This window comes from Python bivittatus, unplaced genomic scaffold, assembly GCF_059951505.1.
Source record: "Python bivittatus isolate LINGU-HERP-01145 unplaced genomic scaffold, Pbiv_v1 ctg000570_np1212, whole genome shotgun sequence".
Classification (NCBI taxonomy): domain Eukaryota; kingdom Metazoa; phylum Chordata; class Lepidosauria; order Squamata; family Pythonidae; genus Python; species Python bivittatus.
Window position 1 is genome coordinate 7,445,714 of NW_028277097.1, and position 20,470 is coordinate 7,466,183.

Genomic DNA, 20,470 nt, shown 5'->3' on the forward strand with positions numbered 1-20,470 from the left:
ACGCAAATGCATTTAATACTTTTAGATTGTGACAATAGAGTGGAATATTAAAATGAATAAAGAAAATCAACTCTTACCTCTGAAGTTTACATCAAAACTAAGATGCTCATGTTTCTGTCCAAGGCAATTTTTGGAAATCAAGTTTACATCATATATGGATTGGTGGCCCATCTTGAATGAACAGCTATTTTTACAATTTGTAACGCAACTGCAATATGTTTTTGTAGAAGAGCTTTCAAGAAATAGCATGGGGGAGAAAAGGCAATATTTATTCTATTTGCAGTCAAAAATAGTATATTAGAGACATTTGAACCTTACCTACAAGTTCAAGATTTATCATCCTTGACTACAATTTCTGATTCCACAGTCCCCTACGCTAATCAGATTCTCCCCTAATTAGAGTTTTGTCATTCAAGCCTGCTTTTGAATGCTGATTAACACAATACTGTAGGGAGAATCTGTTTTGAGTAATGGTTAGCATCACAGCAGATATAAAACTAAACTACGATTTTTTAAAAAAATGAGGAATTCATGTTAAAAGTAAGGAGGGTAAGAAATGTATATTTCCCAGTTTGCAACTGGTGGTATTCCTGATTTGCAAATACATAATATTTTCTCTGCCCCAAGCCACTATAAACGGCAATATATCTATTTTACTATAGACATGCAAGAGCCTTGAGCAAAATGTCAAGGGTTTCCTCCATTCAAGTCCAATATGCAAACAACTAACTTATCATAAAAGCATTCTCTTTTATCCAGGACAAATTCTGTCTCTGGCATCAATGTTTTCATTATCTCCAAATATTCCTTTCAAAGATATCCCATAAATCTGGTACAACTACTCCAAGCTCCTTCATATTATGCTTTGGGTTGACTTCAAGACTGTTTTGAGAAATACTTACGTATCAGACAAAATAAATTTTGTTGGACACACGGACTTAACATTATTGTTCGACTCTACCTTTCCAGGATCCCAAGTACATGTAATATTAATCATGTCTTCAGTTTCACAGCTTAGATTTCGGGGTTTATCAGGCTGCCCTATTAAAACAAGTTCGGATTAAAATGTTACCTTCTTATATTTCATCTGTACAACTACTTTCAAAACAAGTTAAGTTGATCACCTATATTCCCCCACCCCCACCACCAGCAGAAAGATAATCGATACAAGGGTTGGGGATAGATATTCAACCCTACCCCATCTTTGGATGTCCTGCCATCTTTATTCAAGGATGTTTCCAATGACCATTAGCAGATAAAGATTATAGAGCTCGGTAGCTTGCCTGCCCCTGCTTTATTCTGAAAGAGAAATTGGCTCACCCAAGCATTTCATTTATTTTTATTAAATTTATATTCTGCCTTTTCATTCAGTAATTCAGAGCAGCATACACAGTGCTTCTTCATCTTGTTTTTACCCAGAACTTGGGAAGTTAGTTGGCCTGAGAGAAAGTGATTGGTACAAAGTAACCCTCTGAGGTTCTGAGAGTGGGCTAGAACTTGAATCTCCCTGCTCACATTCTATTATATTCACTCATTATAAGTCACATGCTCATATCTTATAACCAATGCTACATATGTCCAAGATTCTCTTCAATGATCCAAGTGGGTTCATAGCATAAGAAAACTTTTGGTTATATGTTCCCGTCTTCCTTGGCCTTTGCAATCTTTTTCTCATTGAGAAGGCGAGAGAATTATGATTAATTTGTGGAGAGCAAGAAGAAAGGTCATTTGTAGCTAGCAGCATCTAGACAATCATGGTTGACCCCCCACAAAACTTAATGGGTTTGGCCCTGATTAGTATTGGATGGGGGATCACCTGAAAATCCTAGGATAGTGGACTAGATTGAGAAGTAGAAAAAACTTCTCAGAAGGCAGCAGTGACAATCCACGTCTCTAATGTTGCCAAGCAAATTGCATGAATATAGTTATGAGATGTCATGCCCAACTCAAGGAAGGAGGCTACATAAAAGCAAGAGGAGCACTAGGAAATTAGTATTTAAACAGGACAGCTGCCATGGTTTTGTATGTAAAAAAATGACAGTTTGCAATGTCGTGGTATTGATTTCCTAAATTTAAAAGTAGGCAGATGCCCCATTATGGCTTCTGTTTGGAGACCAGCACTTTGGACAAACTGAAGCTATCACTTCTTGCGACAGATGCTGTAGGAAAGAGATGAAGGAAAGGACACATGGACTGTGATCCTCCCAGCCCTTCCTAAACTAGCCTCCTATGCCATCCACAACAAGGGAAGACTATTCATTTGCCAGCCCCATGTGTTCCTCTGTATGGACTTGGAAGAGGCAGTCTCTTTGCCTGGGGCTGATTCTGCCTTTATCTTGGGAGATGGGCCCTCTCAGCTTTTTGTGGGCCAGTTGAAATGAGAGAAAAAAGGGCCCTTAGAATACAGGCAGGTAGCCCTTGGCTCCAAGAACCACAGAAGTAGCTGGACTGGGAGCTACACATCGGTATCCAATCACCTATTCACACCCAGTAGCAAACTTCCATGCACACACAATATTTTTATGCAACTTCACCTTTCTTCCAACCTGTTATTGGTAGCAGGGAACTAGTAATCTGGATCATCAGATCATCAAGTGACTGGAAACAACTAGATTACATTTGCTGCCAACAACAGCAGCAGAAAGTTAGTGATCCACTTCCTTTTGGCAAGTAAGAAAATCGGGCAAAGGTCTCAGGTTTTTGTGTGTCCCAGAGCTATGCATGGCCCTTGGTCCACCCACACTTTAGGGCATGAAATCTTTCAGTATTCCAGGAAAGCAGCATAATAATGAACACAGCTTTTAAGATTAAAATTAAAAGCTGTTCTAGTTAAAATAATCCTGTTCTCTACAGCAGAGGTGAGCAACTTGGGATCTTCCTAATGTTACTAGATCACAACTCCCATAATCTCTGATCACTGGTTGCCCACAGTGACAAGCAATAACATTAAAGATTTTCTGCTTACTTGTGAGGTAGAGATAAGTTGAATTGTTATGATGATTCTCAGAAAAACCACAAGCGACTTGAATGCGACTGGGGAGTGAAAATGTAGCATTACTAGTAAATATTACTCGCTGCTTTGGTGTCGGATGCTCAGTTCGGTTGTAAACTGAAAAACTAGTTACAGTTTTATTTTTCTTTGCAATGCAGCAAAATGTGACGTTGGAACCTCGTTCAGCTACTTTGTATTCAGGGAAGATGTAAATTCTGTTACCACTGAGAGCATCCGGGCCTGCACAAAGCAACAGAGAAAAAAGATTTAATTTTCTTCATTTAATTATTTTATTGTACAGAGTTCTTCAGATCTCGGTCACATCAGAAAAATGAAAGATCTCTATTTGAGCAAAGTGCCATAATCTTTGCTTGGAATTCTGGCAGCTGTGGTCCCAGCACATCTGGCGGACACCAGTTTAGGTAAGCCTGCTATACAAGAAGTTGCCATTATTTTTTCTCCATATGACAAACTGGAAGATTGAGTTGAGAGGTGGATGGGCTGTTCATGGCTGAGTGAGTTCAGGGCACAAATAAGATTCAAACTGCAGACTTAGCTATGCCATGCTACTTTTTAAGCCTTTTATACTGGGCAGGGGGCTGGGAGAGGCTCTTGTGCAGTCTTTTAACAAATGCTGTTACCTCTAGGTTATCGTAGAAACATGCATGGGGGCCAACTGAACTGCACATACAATAACTATACAAAGCTGCTGAGCATATACACTGACTTACAACCAGGAGTTCTCCATGAGAGGGGAGTTCTGACCAGCCCCACATTCCTTTTCAGGCAGAACACAAACTAGACTTGATTTCTATTTGTCTCAGTATTCAGGATGCAGGTAGGCAGATTCTGGTTGAACGCTAGGAAAAAATGCCTAACAGTAAGGACACTTTGGTAGCACAACCAAAGATGTATGGAGGTACTATAGTGAGTGTCACTTGGACCTTTCATGTTTAATTCAGATGTCTGCATTGAGTAGAGGTGGAAACCAATAACCCAATTGGCCCCTTCCAGCCCTCAGACTTTATTAATCCTACATACATGTGCTAGCACATGCATTCAGTACCTCTTCATGGAAAGTTCTAGAAAACTCACACCAGTTTCAAAAGATGCTCCCGCTGTTTGCAAGACCTAGGGTGGCACTCAACCTAGGGTCATCATGCCAGGGGCCACATTCCACAATACGCATGTACAGTTAATATAATGTAAACATAAATACATGTAATTATACTGTAATTCATTGTATTAAATTCAGGTAATTAAATACAGTGAATAAGCAGGACTGTGCATGCTATGAAAAATATTCTGAAGAAATGCTTTGGAATGTGTGGGAAAACAAACCTAGTATCTCTTTAGGGCAGCTGCATCTTCAATGCAACTCATTCTAGCAACTGCATCTCTCTTTTTTTTCCATATTCATGCTGGAGCCTGAAAAAGGCACACATCCCCAAACATCTCTTCCAAATCATTATTGAAGTATACACAGCATTATTCATAAGTGTGACAGCATGCAGCAGCTAAGGGCTGTCTGCTATTTGCTCAAGTGAGCTACAGTTCACAAAAGCTTTATGCCCTTTAATATAATTTGTTACTCAGAAGAGGTGCTACCAGATTCCTTCTAATTTTTTGCTACTGCAGACAGGCTGTCCTCGTACAAGATCTGCACCAAGACCCAGACTGCCAGTCTGCACTACTGAAGCAATTATACGCAGACTTGGGCACGTCTAGGATCAGAACCAGTCCATACCTTCTCCAGCTAGATGGGCCAATGGAAAGACAAAAGGAGACCCTGAAAAACACGTTAAAGACATATGCACAGGATGACCCAAAGCATTACTACTGTGGCCTAGTCAGGAATGCAAACTGTATGCTAGGTGAGCAGCCCATCTACTGTGCTTCAGAAGATGGGAACTGCCCACTACAAAAGGGACTTTGGGCAGGGATGGACAGGTTGTAAAAAGCATCATGTAAACCTACTATGAAAATGGATTGGGAGAAGAAGATTTGGCTGAGCAGGTGCATATTTCTCTGTGAGCCACACACAGAGAGCACACAGAAACTTGTCTCTTCAACACAAACATCCAGAAACAATTTAAAAAGAATCCAAAGATATGTGTAACTAACAAACCAATTACTACTACACTAATAGATCACACAGTTGATTTTATTGCAAAACCATTAAAGCAGAACATCACATTCCAGAAGACACACTGGAAAAGGAAACATGTCATGGTTAGATGTTATTGAGCATTAATGCTGTGAGTGGTCCTCACTTAAAGTTTTGGTCCCTAATCCCAACAGAGGGATAAGATTTTGTATAGACCTCAGACATCTCAACCAGGATACCAAATTTGACAATTACCCTACACCCAAAGTAGCTGACTTATTAAATCAGTTAAGTGAGGGTAACTATTCATCTAACTTACACTTAAGCATAGACTACTGGCAGAAAACCTCCAAGGAGAAAACAACTTTTGCAATACTTCAAGGACTGCTCCAGTTTATTAAAATGCTTTGTGTTCTCAAGGGGCATTTCCAGCCTTCAGAGGCTGAAGCTTTAGCGGGGGGAAGAGGGGCATAACCAGCCTTGAGCCTCAGGTTGCTCACTGTCAACCTACACAGACTAAGTCCCTGTCCTAATAATAAGGTAAGGAATTATTTGTTAGGGAATTGTGAAGAAGAAAGAAAACAAGGAGTTATTATTCTAGGAACAGAAGTTCAACAAATCTGGAAAATGATAGGTTGGAGAAGCCACCCAATGCAGTACATCATGCTTTCCACTGGTAATAGGACCTTACCATTTGCTGCTACCCAATAACTCCAGTTACTCCAAATTTTAGAAGACATCACTTTGCTCCTTATTCTGGTTTCATGAGTTGCACACTCTAAGGGTACATCAGAGAACAACCTCCGTTGGTGATGCTGTCTTGATTTATTGAGAACTGTCATATAATTCACCTAAAAGTGCATCATAAGAAAAGCAAATTAAAAAAGGAACTCAAACCAATGAGGCAGTAGACTGTGGGTCTTTTGATTTCACTGTTTCTGTAAGGCAAAGTCTGGTTACTTGCTAGACTATCTTCCCCAAGCAGAGCCAGCCTAGCCTGTACCTGTGAGAGGACAAGATATCTTGAAGAACCCTGCTAGAGCTTAGGAGGTGATATCCAAAATAAGCTCTCAGTGTGACTGCTCCAGCCTTAAAGAAGAGCTAACCCCCTGATCAGGACATCTTCCTTCCTGTGGTTTTCAGAATTCAGTTAAGACACTGTTCATTCACTGAGCATTTGAGGTGTAAGAGTCTGCTATCTTTTTTATGATACTTTCAGTTGTCATGGATTTTATGACTATAATCTTGGATTTCTGATGTAACATTTTATGGACTGGAATGGCCATTGACTTTGGCTTGGGTGGCAGATAAATCTGGTAAATAAATAAATAAAGTGGAAATTCAGAACCATTTCAGTTAGGATGCTAACTACAAAATACGAAGCACAGCAATTCCTCGAATTCCTTCTTTGGCAGTGTTACTGCTTGAAATATAACTTTCAGCTAAAACTAGGTTTTGGCTATTGCAATAATGCCTCACATGCAGCTTTGTTTGACAATGTATATTTATACTTCACAAAACTATCCGGCCCTCAATTATTTGCACTGCTTGATAATCAGCTGCAACTTCTTCCCGCTCCCAAGACATTTCCCTTAAAAGTATTAGAAGACTATATAAGTCAACTGTCATACACCACTCTGCTTCCTCTTTCATAAAGTTAAGTATAACAAGACTGCACTATCTTGCAAAGCTAACATAATTCACAGACTCTTGATACTATCTCATTTCTTGCCACATCAATGTAACAACGGTGGACTTTATTTTGCACAGAATGGCACAATCGTTTTCCAACCTTTAAAACCCCACTATTCTGAAAAAGAAAAAAAAAAACTTGTTCCTACCTCTTCAATCACACCTACATCAAAAGTCTGGAATTCCAAATGGTTTTTAAGGAGGTAACAATAGCTTCCCTGTAGGAGAGTTATTTTTAAAAAAAAAACACGTGGTATGGCATTCTGTGAAAAATTAATCAGGGCGTTATTCTCCAAGTAGAATATTGCTACAGATAATCCTTGTTTAGCAACCACAATTGGGATTGGCAACTTGGTCATTAAGTGAAGCAGTCACTAAACCACAACTGTGCTTATGATCTTACTTCAGCTTTCCTTTGCTTTACAGACTGGCGAAGGTCGTAAACGTAAGGATTGGTCGCAAAGTTAGTTTTTCATCTCTGTCATAACTGCAAAGGGTTGCTAAATGAGGCAATCGCTAAATGAGGACTACATGTAATGCTGCTTATGGGCAGAATAGCAATTCCCTATTTTGCCTCATGTTTCAGCTTCTAGAATTTGCTCTTTAAAAAGAAAAAAGAAAGTTAAAGCTTCTTAAGGAGTAGGCGGATAATCCCCACCTCTGACATCTATGCATCTGGTTTGGATTTAACTTAAGTTTGAAAATTTATTTCCACCAAAAGACTTGGATTCAAGAGGAAGATGATATAAATTCACGAGTCCTGTTTTCAGAATTATACTTACATTCAAAATAATCCTATCTTCTTCTCTTAAACGGATTTGAATGTTAAATAAAATTTCTATTTCGGAATTAAATGCTTCGGAGTAATCACTAACATCCCATTCCAGTAACAGCTGCTGAACAGAATTATTTTGGTGAATTCTAAGGTTTGTTGGTTCAAACACCTGGTTGCCTGAAGGAAAAAAGAATGAATACTGTAGAATAGAATAGCAGAACAATAATGAGTAATCTAAGAGTGTTTCTCAATCCCATCAACTTTAAGATGTATGGACTTTAGCTCCAAGAATTCCCCAGCATAGCTGGCTAAGGTATTCTGGGAATTGAAGTCTACACATCTCAAAATTGCTGAGGCTGAGAAACACTAATCTAAGACATATGAGTTTATGAAGTAGTTACATGTTGTAATGTTTATACAGAAATAATCCCATTTGCTTTTGCATAGTATCTTCCTTATAATCTGAAGGCTCATTTTACATGTTAAGTTTAACCAATATGCTCTTTAATTAAGAGCCAACAATCTGGAGGTGGGGTCCATGAGTCTGATTCAGTTTGAGATTCTTTCTTTCTTTCTTTCTTTCTTTCTTTCTTTCTTTCTTTCTTTCTTTCTTTCTTTCTCTTTCCTTCCTTCCTTCCTTCCTTCCTTCCTCTTTTTTTCTTTCTTTCTTTCTTTCTTTCTTTCTTTCTTTCTTTCTTTCTTTCTTTCTCTTTCTCTCTCTCTCTCTCTCTCCCCCTCCCTCCCTCCCTATGGCACAGTGATATAAACAGAAAAAAAAAATGAAAACAAGACTTAACAGTGTGCATTATAATGGCATGGACCAACTTGGGAAAAAACCAACTCTTATCATCTCCCAAACAATTTCCCCCAGATCCACCTTTTTTACTTCTTCACAGAAATTCATTGGGGAAGAGGTAGTTCTTACATTCTGTATGAGAGCAAGCTGTTCCATAAGAGAGAAGCTGTTCCATCATTGAGAAGGTTCTGTTACAGGGGCCCTGCAGATGATGGAACAGTCTTGGACATGGCACCTTCATCTAGGGTAGGGGAACTTGAATCCATTGCCTTCTCCTTCAGACCTGATCTAGATCTAGCTTCCACACTACTACTCTGAATGGGAAAAAAATCTAGGGGATGTGTCTTCAGAGGAGGAGGATGGTGAGCAAGTAGAGCCAGAAGCATCAAGTGGCAACAGTGATGTCACTGAAGATCCCAGTAGCACTGGAGTGTAGTGAGTGAAGAGTGAAGTAGCCTTGAAGGACAGAAGGAAGACTTGCTACCAAAGCAACAATCAGATAAACAAAACTTGAGCCCAGGCCAAGAAAGTGGTTTGCAAAAATGCCTCAGACAGCACTCCCTCCCCAGTTCTCATGAAGATAAGAGAGGGAGGAAAGAAAGCACATTCAGACTTGCAAGATTCCATTTTAATAAAAGTAGCTTCATGCCTGCATGTTGTCTGTTTCTTTGCCTGGTCTACCTTACAGGGCTGACATGGAACCCATGACCCCACTCTGGCTTTGACAGACCAAGCAAGTTCACAAGGATTTTTGCCTGCACCCTGAGAGTAACTTAGACTCAGAGGTTCAGACACTTAATCATAGGCAGAAGTGTTTAAAGAAAATCCAGAATCAGAGAGCTGAACTTCACAGATCTGAGAGGCTAACCAAAAGGCATGTGGGTGCTAACATGAGAACAGACTCTGCAGCTACTGTCTAATGAGTCTCAGCTGTGCACTGTTTGAAGGCCCAGCATGGCTTATGTATTATGTTCACTCCCACTGAACAATGTTGAGAACAACTTCTCTAAAACTTAGTCCTTGCCTGTGAACACCTTGCTTTGCTGTGTTGGGACTTTTGATTTAATTTCACCTTGTCTCTTGCTTTTCCTTTGGATCTGTCACCCAATCAATCGTTTACTGGTCTTAATCTGTACAGTGTCTACTGGATGACTATAATCTATTCTCCGAGATATTGTGAAAGGACTTTTTCAAAAACTGCTTTACTTCATCTAGCTGTGTTAGAACCTAAGCTTGCTTGTCTCTGGTCTGTGGCACATTAATAGCCCCCCCCCCTCCCCAGTAACTCCCTGGCAGCCAACTGTGCTCCCGGCATAGAAAGCTACTCCAAAGCCAGGGTCCCAATTTGCATCAGACTCCCTGCTGTCAGGAACGCTCACCCAGAACCTCCAACACTGAAGTATTTAACCCACCCTAGACCTGAGGATGGATGTGATTCTCTTCTCCCATCCCCATCCCAATCTTGTAAAATTTATCCGCCCAGCATAATCATATATTAACAATCTCTGAATTAGTCATAGCATCAACTATGACTTCTTTAACTGAGTGACAACCCTAAGTTGTCTCGCACTGGGAATGCTTTGTCATTTGCTGCAAAATTGCTTAATTTGAGCATAGCCTTTCTTTTACAATTCTTGTAAAAGGCTCAGGAGTTTAGTAGCTGTATATGCATTCACATCTCTACCTTGATTCTGAAACAGACCGAAACATAGTGCTACGCAGAGAAGTGTTGTTTGAAATATCAAGTGGTCCATCAGTTAGCCCTGAAAGATACAAGCAACATCATTATTTATTTATTTATTTATATATGTTTCAAGTTTAGATACCGCCCATCTCACAAAAAGTGACTCTGGGCGGTTCACAATAAAACAGCAATAAATTGTTGTTGTTGTTTAGTCGTTAAGTCGTGTCCGACTCTTCGTGACCCCATGAACCATATTGCGCCAGGCCTTCCTGTCCTTCACTGCCTCCCTGAGTTTGCTCAGTTTCATGCTCATTGCTTCAGTGATGCTATCTAACCATCTCATCCTCTGCCGTCCTCTTCTCCTTTTGCCTTCAATCTTTCCCAGCATCAGGGTCTTCTCCAAAGAGATCTCTCTTCGCATTAGGTGACCAAAATATCTGAGCTTGAGCTTCATTATAAAAATAGAATGAAAACCAAACACATACACAAATATCTTCCGAGATGTTGATGGTCAGTAAGATGTTAACATATAGGAGCATCTTCAAGGTGCTAGCCACCCCCAGGGTTGGTTGCCCCTTTTTCCGCCCTGTGCCAGTTGGCAGAGCCAGGTCTTGACTGCTTTCCGGAAGGACAAGAGAGTTGGGGCCTGCCTCACCTCTGGGGGGAGAGTATTCCATAGGGCAGGGGTCACAGCAGAGAAGGCTCTCTTTCTGGACCCCGCCAGTTGAAATTCTTTCATTGACGGGGTCCGCAGCATACCCTCCCTGCCTGACTGGGTGGGATGGGCGGATATAATGGGGGTGAGACGGTCCCTCAGTTCTTTTTGTTCAATTGTTTTGTCCAATTCTTCAGCAATCTCACACTTATTTTCATGCATCACAAAACAAACATACATTAAAACAGTTGGTGAATTCTATTCATTAGGATGGGCCATTCCCCATATATGGCCTCCTGAGGTATTGGGCTTTGATGTATTAAGTCCCCATTAGCACTACTGAAAAGAACAAAAGTTGTAACCAACATATCTGGAGGGCATTAGGTTGGGGAAGATTGCTCTAAATCAGTAGTTTTCAAACATAGCAACTTTAAGATGTGTAGACTTCAATTCCCCATGCTGCTGGGGAATTCTGGGAGTCCAGACATCTTAAAGTTGCCAAGCTTGAATAACACTGCTCTAAATACAGTATAACAGAGGGCAAATATAAATAGGAACATACATATGCATACGTGGTATGTGTGTGCCTTTGAGTCAGTGCTGACTCCTAGTGACTGCCTGGACAAGTCCCTGCAATTTTCTCAGCAGGATTTCAGAATGCCATTGCCATTGCCTTGTTCCTAGGGCTAAGAGGGTATGACTGGCCCAAGGTCACCCAGCTGGCTTCATGTGAAAGGTGGGACACCAAACTGACTTTATCGTCTATCATCTATCTATGCATACACGTGTCTCTCTCTGTGTGTGTATCTCGCACATATATTTCATCTATATGAAATGGAAGCAGGTTGGGGAACAACTTCTCATGGGGGCATGATGGCAATGCTGTGATATCACTGAAGGAGAGAGAACTGCCATTTCTGGTCTCGTGTTTCATTTTTTTTAAAATGAGATTTGAGCTAGGGTTGAAGAAAATGAATGCATTAAGCACTTATTTCCCTTGTGAAGGAGCAAAATAAAAAGTCATTGGTGCTAACAAATTTTCTTTTTGTGCTGCCAGAATTCATCAGTGTGATCTAGAGGTTTACCAAGGGCTACAGCAAGAGGGATGAGTTATCTATCCTGACTTTATAAATATTACCCAGGGACATCCATGGGGTGGGGACCAAAAATGTCAAAAATATCCTTTTTTATGTGTGTCTCAACATGTGTAAAAAAATGGGTGGAACTTTGCATCATTATGGCTTCCATCTTGACTTTTCTGACACACACACATATCCCTTGGACACCTCTGATGGTACCTGAACACTTTGGGGGTACAATCCATCAAAATCCATGGAAACTATGAAAGTGTTTTTTTTTTTTAAACTGGAGTGATTGTACATAACTTTTTTCAAAGGGGCAATTCCAAATAAGTCCTTTAACATATTTAACCTAACATTAGCTTTTTAATCATTACATTTAATTTAAAATAGGGAAGGCCCACAGCTGGCTTCTTAAGGCTTCAGATTTGGTGCACTGCACTCCAGTTCACTGGATTCATGAAGAGTCACCTAGTGTTAAAATATACACATACTGTTAAGTAAGAGGAAAAGATAGCAAATAACCAAGGTCAGAAGGAAAGGAAATGCAGCATGTAAATTGAAAGCCACATTATCAGCAGTAATGATAATGGTGGATATAACAGTTGTTTATAAGATGAACATTTTCACTCTTGGGTAGGCATAATGTGATCTAAAACAAACTATCTAAATTCAACTCACAAGAGAGAACAATGATGTTCCTTACTTAATGAAGTGGGCTGCATCCAAAGTTGCAGATAGACCATTACTGGCTAAGGTCCTAATGAGATTGTAGATGATCTCCTTCTCTTTAGATGGCCATCTGTCTTACTTCATTTATTTCAAACCTGATAAGCCAGCCCTTGTTCTCATTTCAGGGTGCCCAAAGTCCTGCCCTTGAGGCACCAATGTCTAATCCATGGACTTTCTCACGCTATCAGAAATCTGTCAGTCTTTCAGGTACCACTAGACCGGTGTTTCTCAACCTCAGCAGCTTGAAGATGTGTGGACTTCAACTCCCAAAATTCCTCATCCAGCATGCTGGCCAGGGAATTGTGGGAGTTGAAGTCCATACATCTTAAAGTCGCTGAGGCTGAGAAACACTGCACTAGATTATTGATTCCAGGAATGCCCAATGGCTCAATTTCTCATCCCCCCAGGGGGAAAGTAGGAGGCCACTCAATGGTGGTATGATCTCACCAAAGGGATGGGTCCTTTTTGCAAGTCTGAAGGTTGGTAGACACACCACCCTACTCCAACCTTTACAAGATAACAAAGGGGTTAATCTCCTCAATTCAGTAGATGCTGCATCACCAGAGATTTGGGGTAACTACAAAGAGAATTCGAGTGATAAGTCACTTAATATCACATAATAAGTGATATGTCATTTATCCAGAGAGAAGCTCAGTTCTTAGCAGTACTTGTTAAACACAGATTAAGACTTCTCAATCCAAAGAATATCACCTGGATATATAATGGATATAAAGTATTTATAATGGAGAAACTGATTAAACTTAGACTGACACAATCACATACACTTATACCTGCACACAAACTCAGAAACACATAAAAAGTAAATGGGGAAATTCTGGGCTCACACATTATATAAACTATAACTTGGTTTGCTTAGTTTTGCAATAGCATGCTGTGCAAACCCAGCTAACCACAGTTTATTCCATAATAATAATAATATTAATAATGAATATTATTAATGAATTGGATTTATTCTCCGCCCATCTCCCCTCAATGGGGAACTCTGGGCGGTTCACAAGGTACAACCACAGCATACATATACAATTAATATTATCTCTATCTAACATCTAACATTAACCGCTATACTATATAGCCAGCAGCGGTAGCTAGGGAGTCATGGCACACCCGGGCTTTCTCCTCCTCCATAGGTCTTTTTTTCCCGCCGGTTGCATCGGTCGCGTCCAGCGTCGGGTCCAGCACCGGTTTCTGCTCCCCGCACAGCACCGCCAGTTCCTCCCACCAAAATGGGAGTATCTATTTATCTACTCACAGATGGAATTGCTTATGAACTGCTAGGTTGGCAGTACCTGGGACGAGTGATGGGACCTCACCCCGTCATGCAGAGCCAGGCCCGAACCACTGGACTGCCGACCATTTCTGACCGGCAAACTCCAGCGTGATTAAGCCCTGTGCCAGATTATGAAATTCTGAAGTCCTTAAGCTATGATTAAAGAAATGTGTGAACCCAGTCCAAGACAACAGGGGAGGATGGCATTTGAGACATAGTTGCAGTGGAGCAAACTTAAAATGTGTAGACATGCCCTTGGCCCAGTGGAGAAGAAAATGGGAAAATTACAAGAGAAGAGAGCACAAATATTTACCAGTTCCTGAGAAATTATGAGATCTGAAATGATGAAGTTCTCAGTCTGGCATTTACAGATTGTCCTTCTAGCTCATGGAGCCCTTGAACCCTCAAACAGTCCAAAGCTTTTGCTGGAAAAGAAAAACACAAATAAGAAACACAAAGAACAGTGACACCATACCCTGCCTAGTGGCCCTGCATATGCCAATAATAAAAATAAGAAACATAAATTCAGGGAGAACGAAGGAAAGTAGAGCTAATTGCAGGTAGGAGGCTAAGAAAAGAAAATGATTTTTTTTTTCCCACAAAGAAGAACCAGTTTGAAAACTTTAACTGAGAAAAAGGTTATTCCCAATCATTAAGAATAAAAATTGAATCCATTATATTTCGAGACCAGGAATGCTTGACAGCCCTAGATAGTTTATTGCTGCCCAAAATGTTTATTATGCTATTGTTATTTAAAAAGTTAAGTGGTAGTCAAGCTGGTCAAATCTTGCCAGATCTCTGCTTTCTCATCTAAGAGCTCATGAGATTTTGGAACATTTTAATTGTCATTTTTTAAAAGTAATTGCTGAAAAAGTATTTTTCAGTCCTACTTGCCAAGTGTCACTCTTTACCTCTATCGTCTGCGGTACACAGAGAGCACCATGTAGAAAAGTATACTGGAGGGGCAGAGCCTCATATGAACCCTGGACAGAAATTAGTTTTTTCAATAGCTCTAAATGTGTTGCTTCATTATTGTGTTGGGTTTTTTTGCCACCAGGGCTCTGGGCTGGCAGATGCAGAATCTATGCTGAATAGCCTGATCACAGATTGAAGAATTCATCCATTCTACATCCCAATACAGCTGCTCCTGATTATGAATGTGGTTTAGACTCAATATAACTTTTCTTGACTTCATCTGGGTTTACGTTATTCTTATTGCTCACTTAGCGTTCCAGGAAAAGAAATGATGACGCAAGAAATTCCATGCACCTCAGAATAACATGGCATCTGAGTTCATCATTAATATAGCACTTGAACCCGGTTATTTAAAGTTGTTGTTCAAAGTTCAACTATCGGTTCTTCTGCAGAACATAGTCTGGCTTGGTGGAGGCTGATGCAATGCAGACTTCAGAATATCATAATCTGGAAGTTCCCTCCACTCTTTGTGGCTGTCCTGTCAGGAATCCAAAACAGAAGCTTGGGAATACAGTGCCTAGGATTTCCAGCCTGACGAATACACTTGCCTGAGAATTATGAGAGCTACCATATCACAGAAGACCTCTGATCGGGGAAGCCTTGATTAGAGGGTTGAACTAAGATCAGCGTGGAGGGATTGAAGTTGCCTCTGAGCCCACTACATGGGTCTCATCAGGTCGGGAAGTGAAGATAAGAATGAACAAGACTTCTTAAAGCACTTTGTTCATTTAAAATAAGGCTGCATGTCACTGGCCATGATCTCTCTGCTGACCCAGGTGAATTAGGAGCAGGGAGACCCAGGTTCAGGAACACCACAGCCATGGAAATGCATTGTGTGACTTGGGGCAGTCACTCCTTCTTAGGCCAACCTACCTCACAAGGCAGTTCTTGTGAGGAAGAAATGAAGGGAAATCTCCATGTAAACCATACTGAGTCCTGAAGAAAAGCAGGATATAAATCTAAATCAGTGTTCCTCAACCTTGGCAGCTTGAAGATGGGTGGACTCCAACTCCCAGAATTCCCCAGCCAGCCATGGAGTTGAAGTCCACCCATCTTCAAGCTGCCAAGGTTGAGGAACACTGATCTAAACAACAACAACAATTGAACCCCTGGAATACCACTAGATGGCACTGCCAAAATTCAGTAGCATAACTTTTCATGGTTTTGGGGGGGGGGGAATTATGGAATAGGTGTGTGTTTTCTAATTTTAGATTTCTATGGCACTGTATTATTTCAATCTTCAGAAGCCATCGGTGAAAGGATGTACAGACAAATCTAGAACAAACATTTCTCTTATGACCCCTTCATCCAGTAATTTTTATTTCTACCAAAGATATAAACATTGTGGTTTTCCAATATGACTCAATGTCCCTGTCAATCCCTGATACAAATGTACTATCATTCAGGCACATTTGAAGCTAACTGAGATCCAGAAACAAGGTAGGAAATCACAGGACAGTGTGTGCACACAGTCCATACAAGTGCAGTCAACTTCTACACAATTAAGCACCATGTGCATTGGCCCACATGAATGGGCTCATCACTAAACTATAAGAATGTGTCCAAATGCCCACTTGGTCCACCACATAGAGAAGCTAACCACACATTCTTCATGATTGTTCTGCAACACACACACACACATACACACACCAGTATGTTATGTCTTTGTCTAATCTCTGTCAAAAATCTAATCATGAGTCACAGAGTTATGTCTAATAAGATTGCTTTCAAACAGGATGATCTCTCTTTAAGGCTCAAATGCCTTATATACACTTTACTTTATATATAAGAAAATAAATTCAAATAAAAAATTCAAATATAATGATATTACAAATATAATGATATTATGTATTTATTGGTTTATTTAACACTGAGCCTGTTGATCAGAAATGTGATTCTGGGTGAAGGGGTATTGAATCCTAGCACTTCCTGCCAATCTAAGTTCCCCTCTCCAAAGATGTTACCAGCTTATTTGGAGATGCTTGGCTACATTTCTACCATTCCAACATGGCTGAATAGCAGCTGTGGGAAAGGTTAGCATGTTTTAAAAAATTACAGATCCTCCCTACTAAGATGAGAAACAGGTTTCTAAGTGAAACGGAAAACATGCAAAATGAACACAGAATCCCTTTCTGTGCAGTTTATCAGCTGACACCCATTTCTCTGCCCCCCAAAAACCCAGGCAAAATCAGCAAGATTGAACATAGGGTTACAATTCAAACTATAAAGGCCAACTCCAATAATTTGTAAGGAAAAAAAAAATCAAACAGCAGAATACCACATCCATCACTTCTGTGTGTAAAATCTTGCAACTGTCCCTCGATATGGCCTCCTATTTTAGACTCTGCATTTTCTTGTTTTATTTTTTCCTTCTTTACTCTTATCTGAGAAATTGTGATTGTTGCCATGGATCATTGTTTTTCTCATAAGTTGTCAGCAGGGGGGTGAGGGAGGCCAAATGGCAAGAAAGAGGAACCAGAAGAACAAATGGGTTGGCAAGGGGCCAGACACAGAGAATACAGTAAATTACGTTGGGAGGAAAGTGAGACTGCACTAATGATTCCCCAAGTATTCATATTTCGGGGTGGAGAAGTAACACTTCCCCTGTTCAGGAAACAGTATGTAAGGAGCTGCCTTATAATTATTTATACTAACTGGAGACAGATCAAGGCCATGATAGGTTCTGAGGAACAGCCTACAGCAGTTCTCACTCAGGGCTGTCTGCAGAGACATCACAGAAGTAAGATTGGCACCACAACATGCAATCAAAGCCCTGCTCTGTTTTACATGCATGTAAACTGGCACCATCTATTTTGACCCCTTCTTTGTGGATACCTGGACTCACTTCATAAATACATAGGTTTAATAAAAACAAAGGTTTGCAAAATAGCAACGTTTTTACGACTTATAGAAATCTTCTGCCCTTCCCAAAAAATCAGTTCTTTGGGACATAAAGGTAAAATACAAGCCCAAGGTCTCATATATCACATCTTTTTCAGGTTTTATAGTACAGTGGCACAGAACTCATTGATACACATCGATTTGGCTCATGTATAGTTCTAAGCCAAATCATGGCTTGTCAAACCAGCTTTTGAGGCTTGGATTACAAACAAGGCTGATATACAAACAAAGCGATTCATATTGCATCTAAGCCTAATAGGGCCATGTAATCCTGCAATTTAGCATGGTCTTATCCAGTGTAGTTTATGGAATATGGCTGGATGCACAACTGGTTTTTTGGGAGGTGGGGAGGGCTATACATGGACAGCAGCTGGCTTGCTGAAGTTTGCATTGAAAAAAAGTGGTCTAGGTCAGGGCTAAGAAGTCGACAAAACCAGGACAAAAAGCTGTATTTGGTTTAATTTTACTTTAACTCTAATGTATTAATACAGTGTACATGTTCTCTTATTTAATAATTTTCCTCCTCTGTCACATTACAAATTGGTTACCATCTCATACAGCAGCGATGAGGATCCCACGCTAGGCTGGTTTCTAGCCTAGTGTAAATGGAATGATATATTGGTAGAATCCTAAGGTTTAAAGGAGTAATTCCCTGCATAAAGCAATAGCAAAGTCACAAATTTAAATGTATTATCTCACCATTCACTGATGCCAATACGTTATAGTTTTATTAACACATACACATATGCATATATACACACACTCGGCAGGTTAGCCTTTAGCGAGTAAGCGGTTTAGTCCCTTACTCATAAAATAGAAACGTTTTAAGCCAGGAAAGCACAACACAATCTTGTATTTTTTACATTTAGCCTAAACTGCCTTGAGTCTTTATGCAAACCAAAACTCTGTTTAAATGTTAGAATAAATACATAAATAAATGGATGGATGGTTCTCTGAAGCCTCCTCCAATCCCAACTGCTGAAACTCAGGGGCAGCAGTTCCTTCCATCTGAATGCAGGAAACACATGAAAACTGGGGGCAAGCAAAATCTCCGAAAGTCAACCCTGTTCCCATCAAGGTGGGGCCCAGGCCTCCCTGGGGGGGAGCTCTCCCCCTCCCCAATTGGAGAGGGCGGACATTCAGGGAAGAAACGGCCCAGGGGAAAGATTCTGCATCCCCTACTTTCAAGTTTTGAAAAGTTAATAAGGGAAGAGTGCAGTCGTCCCAAGTGAGTGCCTAACTTGGGGGTACTTCCCCTCCTGTGACACCAGGAAGTGCTGCACAACAACTCCTGTTATGCTGGATGAAGAGGAGGGGCACTACAGGTGTGCAAAGCCCCAAATTGGGGAAACCAGGTATACAGAACTGCAGCCCCAAAGCACGATAGATCTCCTAGACCAGGGTTCCTCAACCTCAGCAACTTTAAGATAGGTGGACTTCAACTCCCCGAATTCCCCAGCCAGCATCTTCAAGTTGCTGAGATTGAGAATCACTGTTCTAGACTCAACACAAGGCATGAAACATTCCCCTTCTAATTTCGATGATGCTAAGCAAAACCGCGGAAAACAACTCGATCTCATACCTTGAGAAACTTCCTCCTAAAATTAAAGCCTAGCAAAGTTTAGCCAGTTTTCAGCAGTCTTCACACCAACGGGGGAAGCTGCTGGCTCTCCTCCGCAGCGCCTCTCCGCATCAAGGAGCTGAGCGATCCCACGCGACTCACGCCAGAGAAGGGAAACCCGGTCACTTGTCAAAAAGTAACGCCGCGGGAGGAGAAGAGGCCGATTCAGGCGAGCAACTCACGTCCTCAGTCGGCGGCTAGCGTGAAAGATACTCCCGAGGGGAGGGGGAGGGGGAGGGGAGGGGAGGGGGAAGAGACCCTCGCTGCCTCGCGCTGCTCCGTCTCCACGTTACGCGGGCAACGCGCGTCGGAGAAACGGCAAATCGCGAAGAATTCCGACTTCCGTTTGGCACCTCTCGCTTCCCCACGGGTAATTGGAAACGGCTTTCCAAGAACAGAGGAAAATAACGGGAAAGAGCGGGAGGAGGAGGAGGGCTGGGAAAGGAGGCGACTCTTGTGGGAAGGCTAGCGGTGGGACAAGACTGTAGTAACCGCCCTCCCAGCCGCCCGCGGTAGTTTCCTCGTGGGGATGAGTCACGTGGAGCTTCGCGTGTCGGCGTCCCCCGCCCCCAGCTTGCATGCAAGCCCTCCGGAGTTTTGCGGAAACCGCGGAGGAAATTCAGTTGCGAATTCTCGTTTTCCGCCGCTTTCCTAGAGGCCCCCCTCGGCCGGCTGCGGAGGAGTCACCCCGGGCGCCGCGAACAGCCTCCTCAGCGCGGGGAGGCAGGCGGGGGTTCCGCCGAAGCGGGGTCGTGGGAAGCCGCAGAGGTTTGAAGAGGCGCTTGTTTGCGGGCAAGTTTTATAACGGAGGGATTTGGTTTTCACTTTTAAGTGAAGATGCCGAGGCTTCTCTCTCCAGCGCATCTGAGCATTTCATTTCTCTCAGTTTCTTCCGAATTTTTGTAACCACCTTTAGCCCGCGCTCTTAAATCCTCTTACAAAACGGCATCCGTGGTCAGGGACCCTAATAAATAGGCTTTCGATTAGGCCGCTCAGTACGTTGAATAAATAAATAAAAGGGCTGGTTCCACTTCCCGATGCCATTGTTTTCCCTCCTGTTGTTTTCTGTCCACTAAAGACAATATTGCACCAAACTGGAGCTGCCTGGTGGGGAAAACCTAAGCCAGTGTTGTCCAAACTTGGCCACTTTAAGATGCGTGGACTTCAACTCCC

General features: G+C 41.5%; 1 protein-coding gene across 3 annotated transcripts in view; it reads right to left on the bottom strand.

Annotated features, from left to right (window-relative positions):
• OSMR (oncostatin M receptor) overlaps nt 1–19,856 on the bottom strand; it is a 41,224-nt gene extending 21,368 nt beyond the window's left edge. Inside the window, exons 1-8 of one of the 3 annotated variants that reach the window (XM_088152769.1) lie at nt 19,259–19,856; nt 14,114–14,225; nt 10,047–10,125; nt 7,574–7,743; nt 5,791–5,950; nt 2,966–3,232; nt 903–1,041; nt 78–232 (exon numbers count right to left, since the gene is read on the bottom strand). In XM_088152769.1, coding sequence (XP_088008895.1) covers nt 78–232; nt 903–1,041; nt 2,966–3,232; nt 5,791–5,950; nt 7,574–7,743; nt 10,047–10,116 — 961 coding nt within the window. In that variant the 5' untranslated portion in view covers nt 10,117–10,125; nt 14,114–14,225; nt 19,259–19,856. The remainder of the gene's footprint in view (nt 1–77; nt 233–902; nt 1,042–2,965; nt 3,233–5,790; nt 5,951–7,573; nt 7,744–10,046; nt 10,126–14,113; nt 14,226–19,258) is intronic. The other 2 variants (XM_088152770.1, XM_025170762.2) reach the window with 2 other exon arrangements.
• Nucleotides 19,857–20,470: the final 614 nt, after the last annotated feature.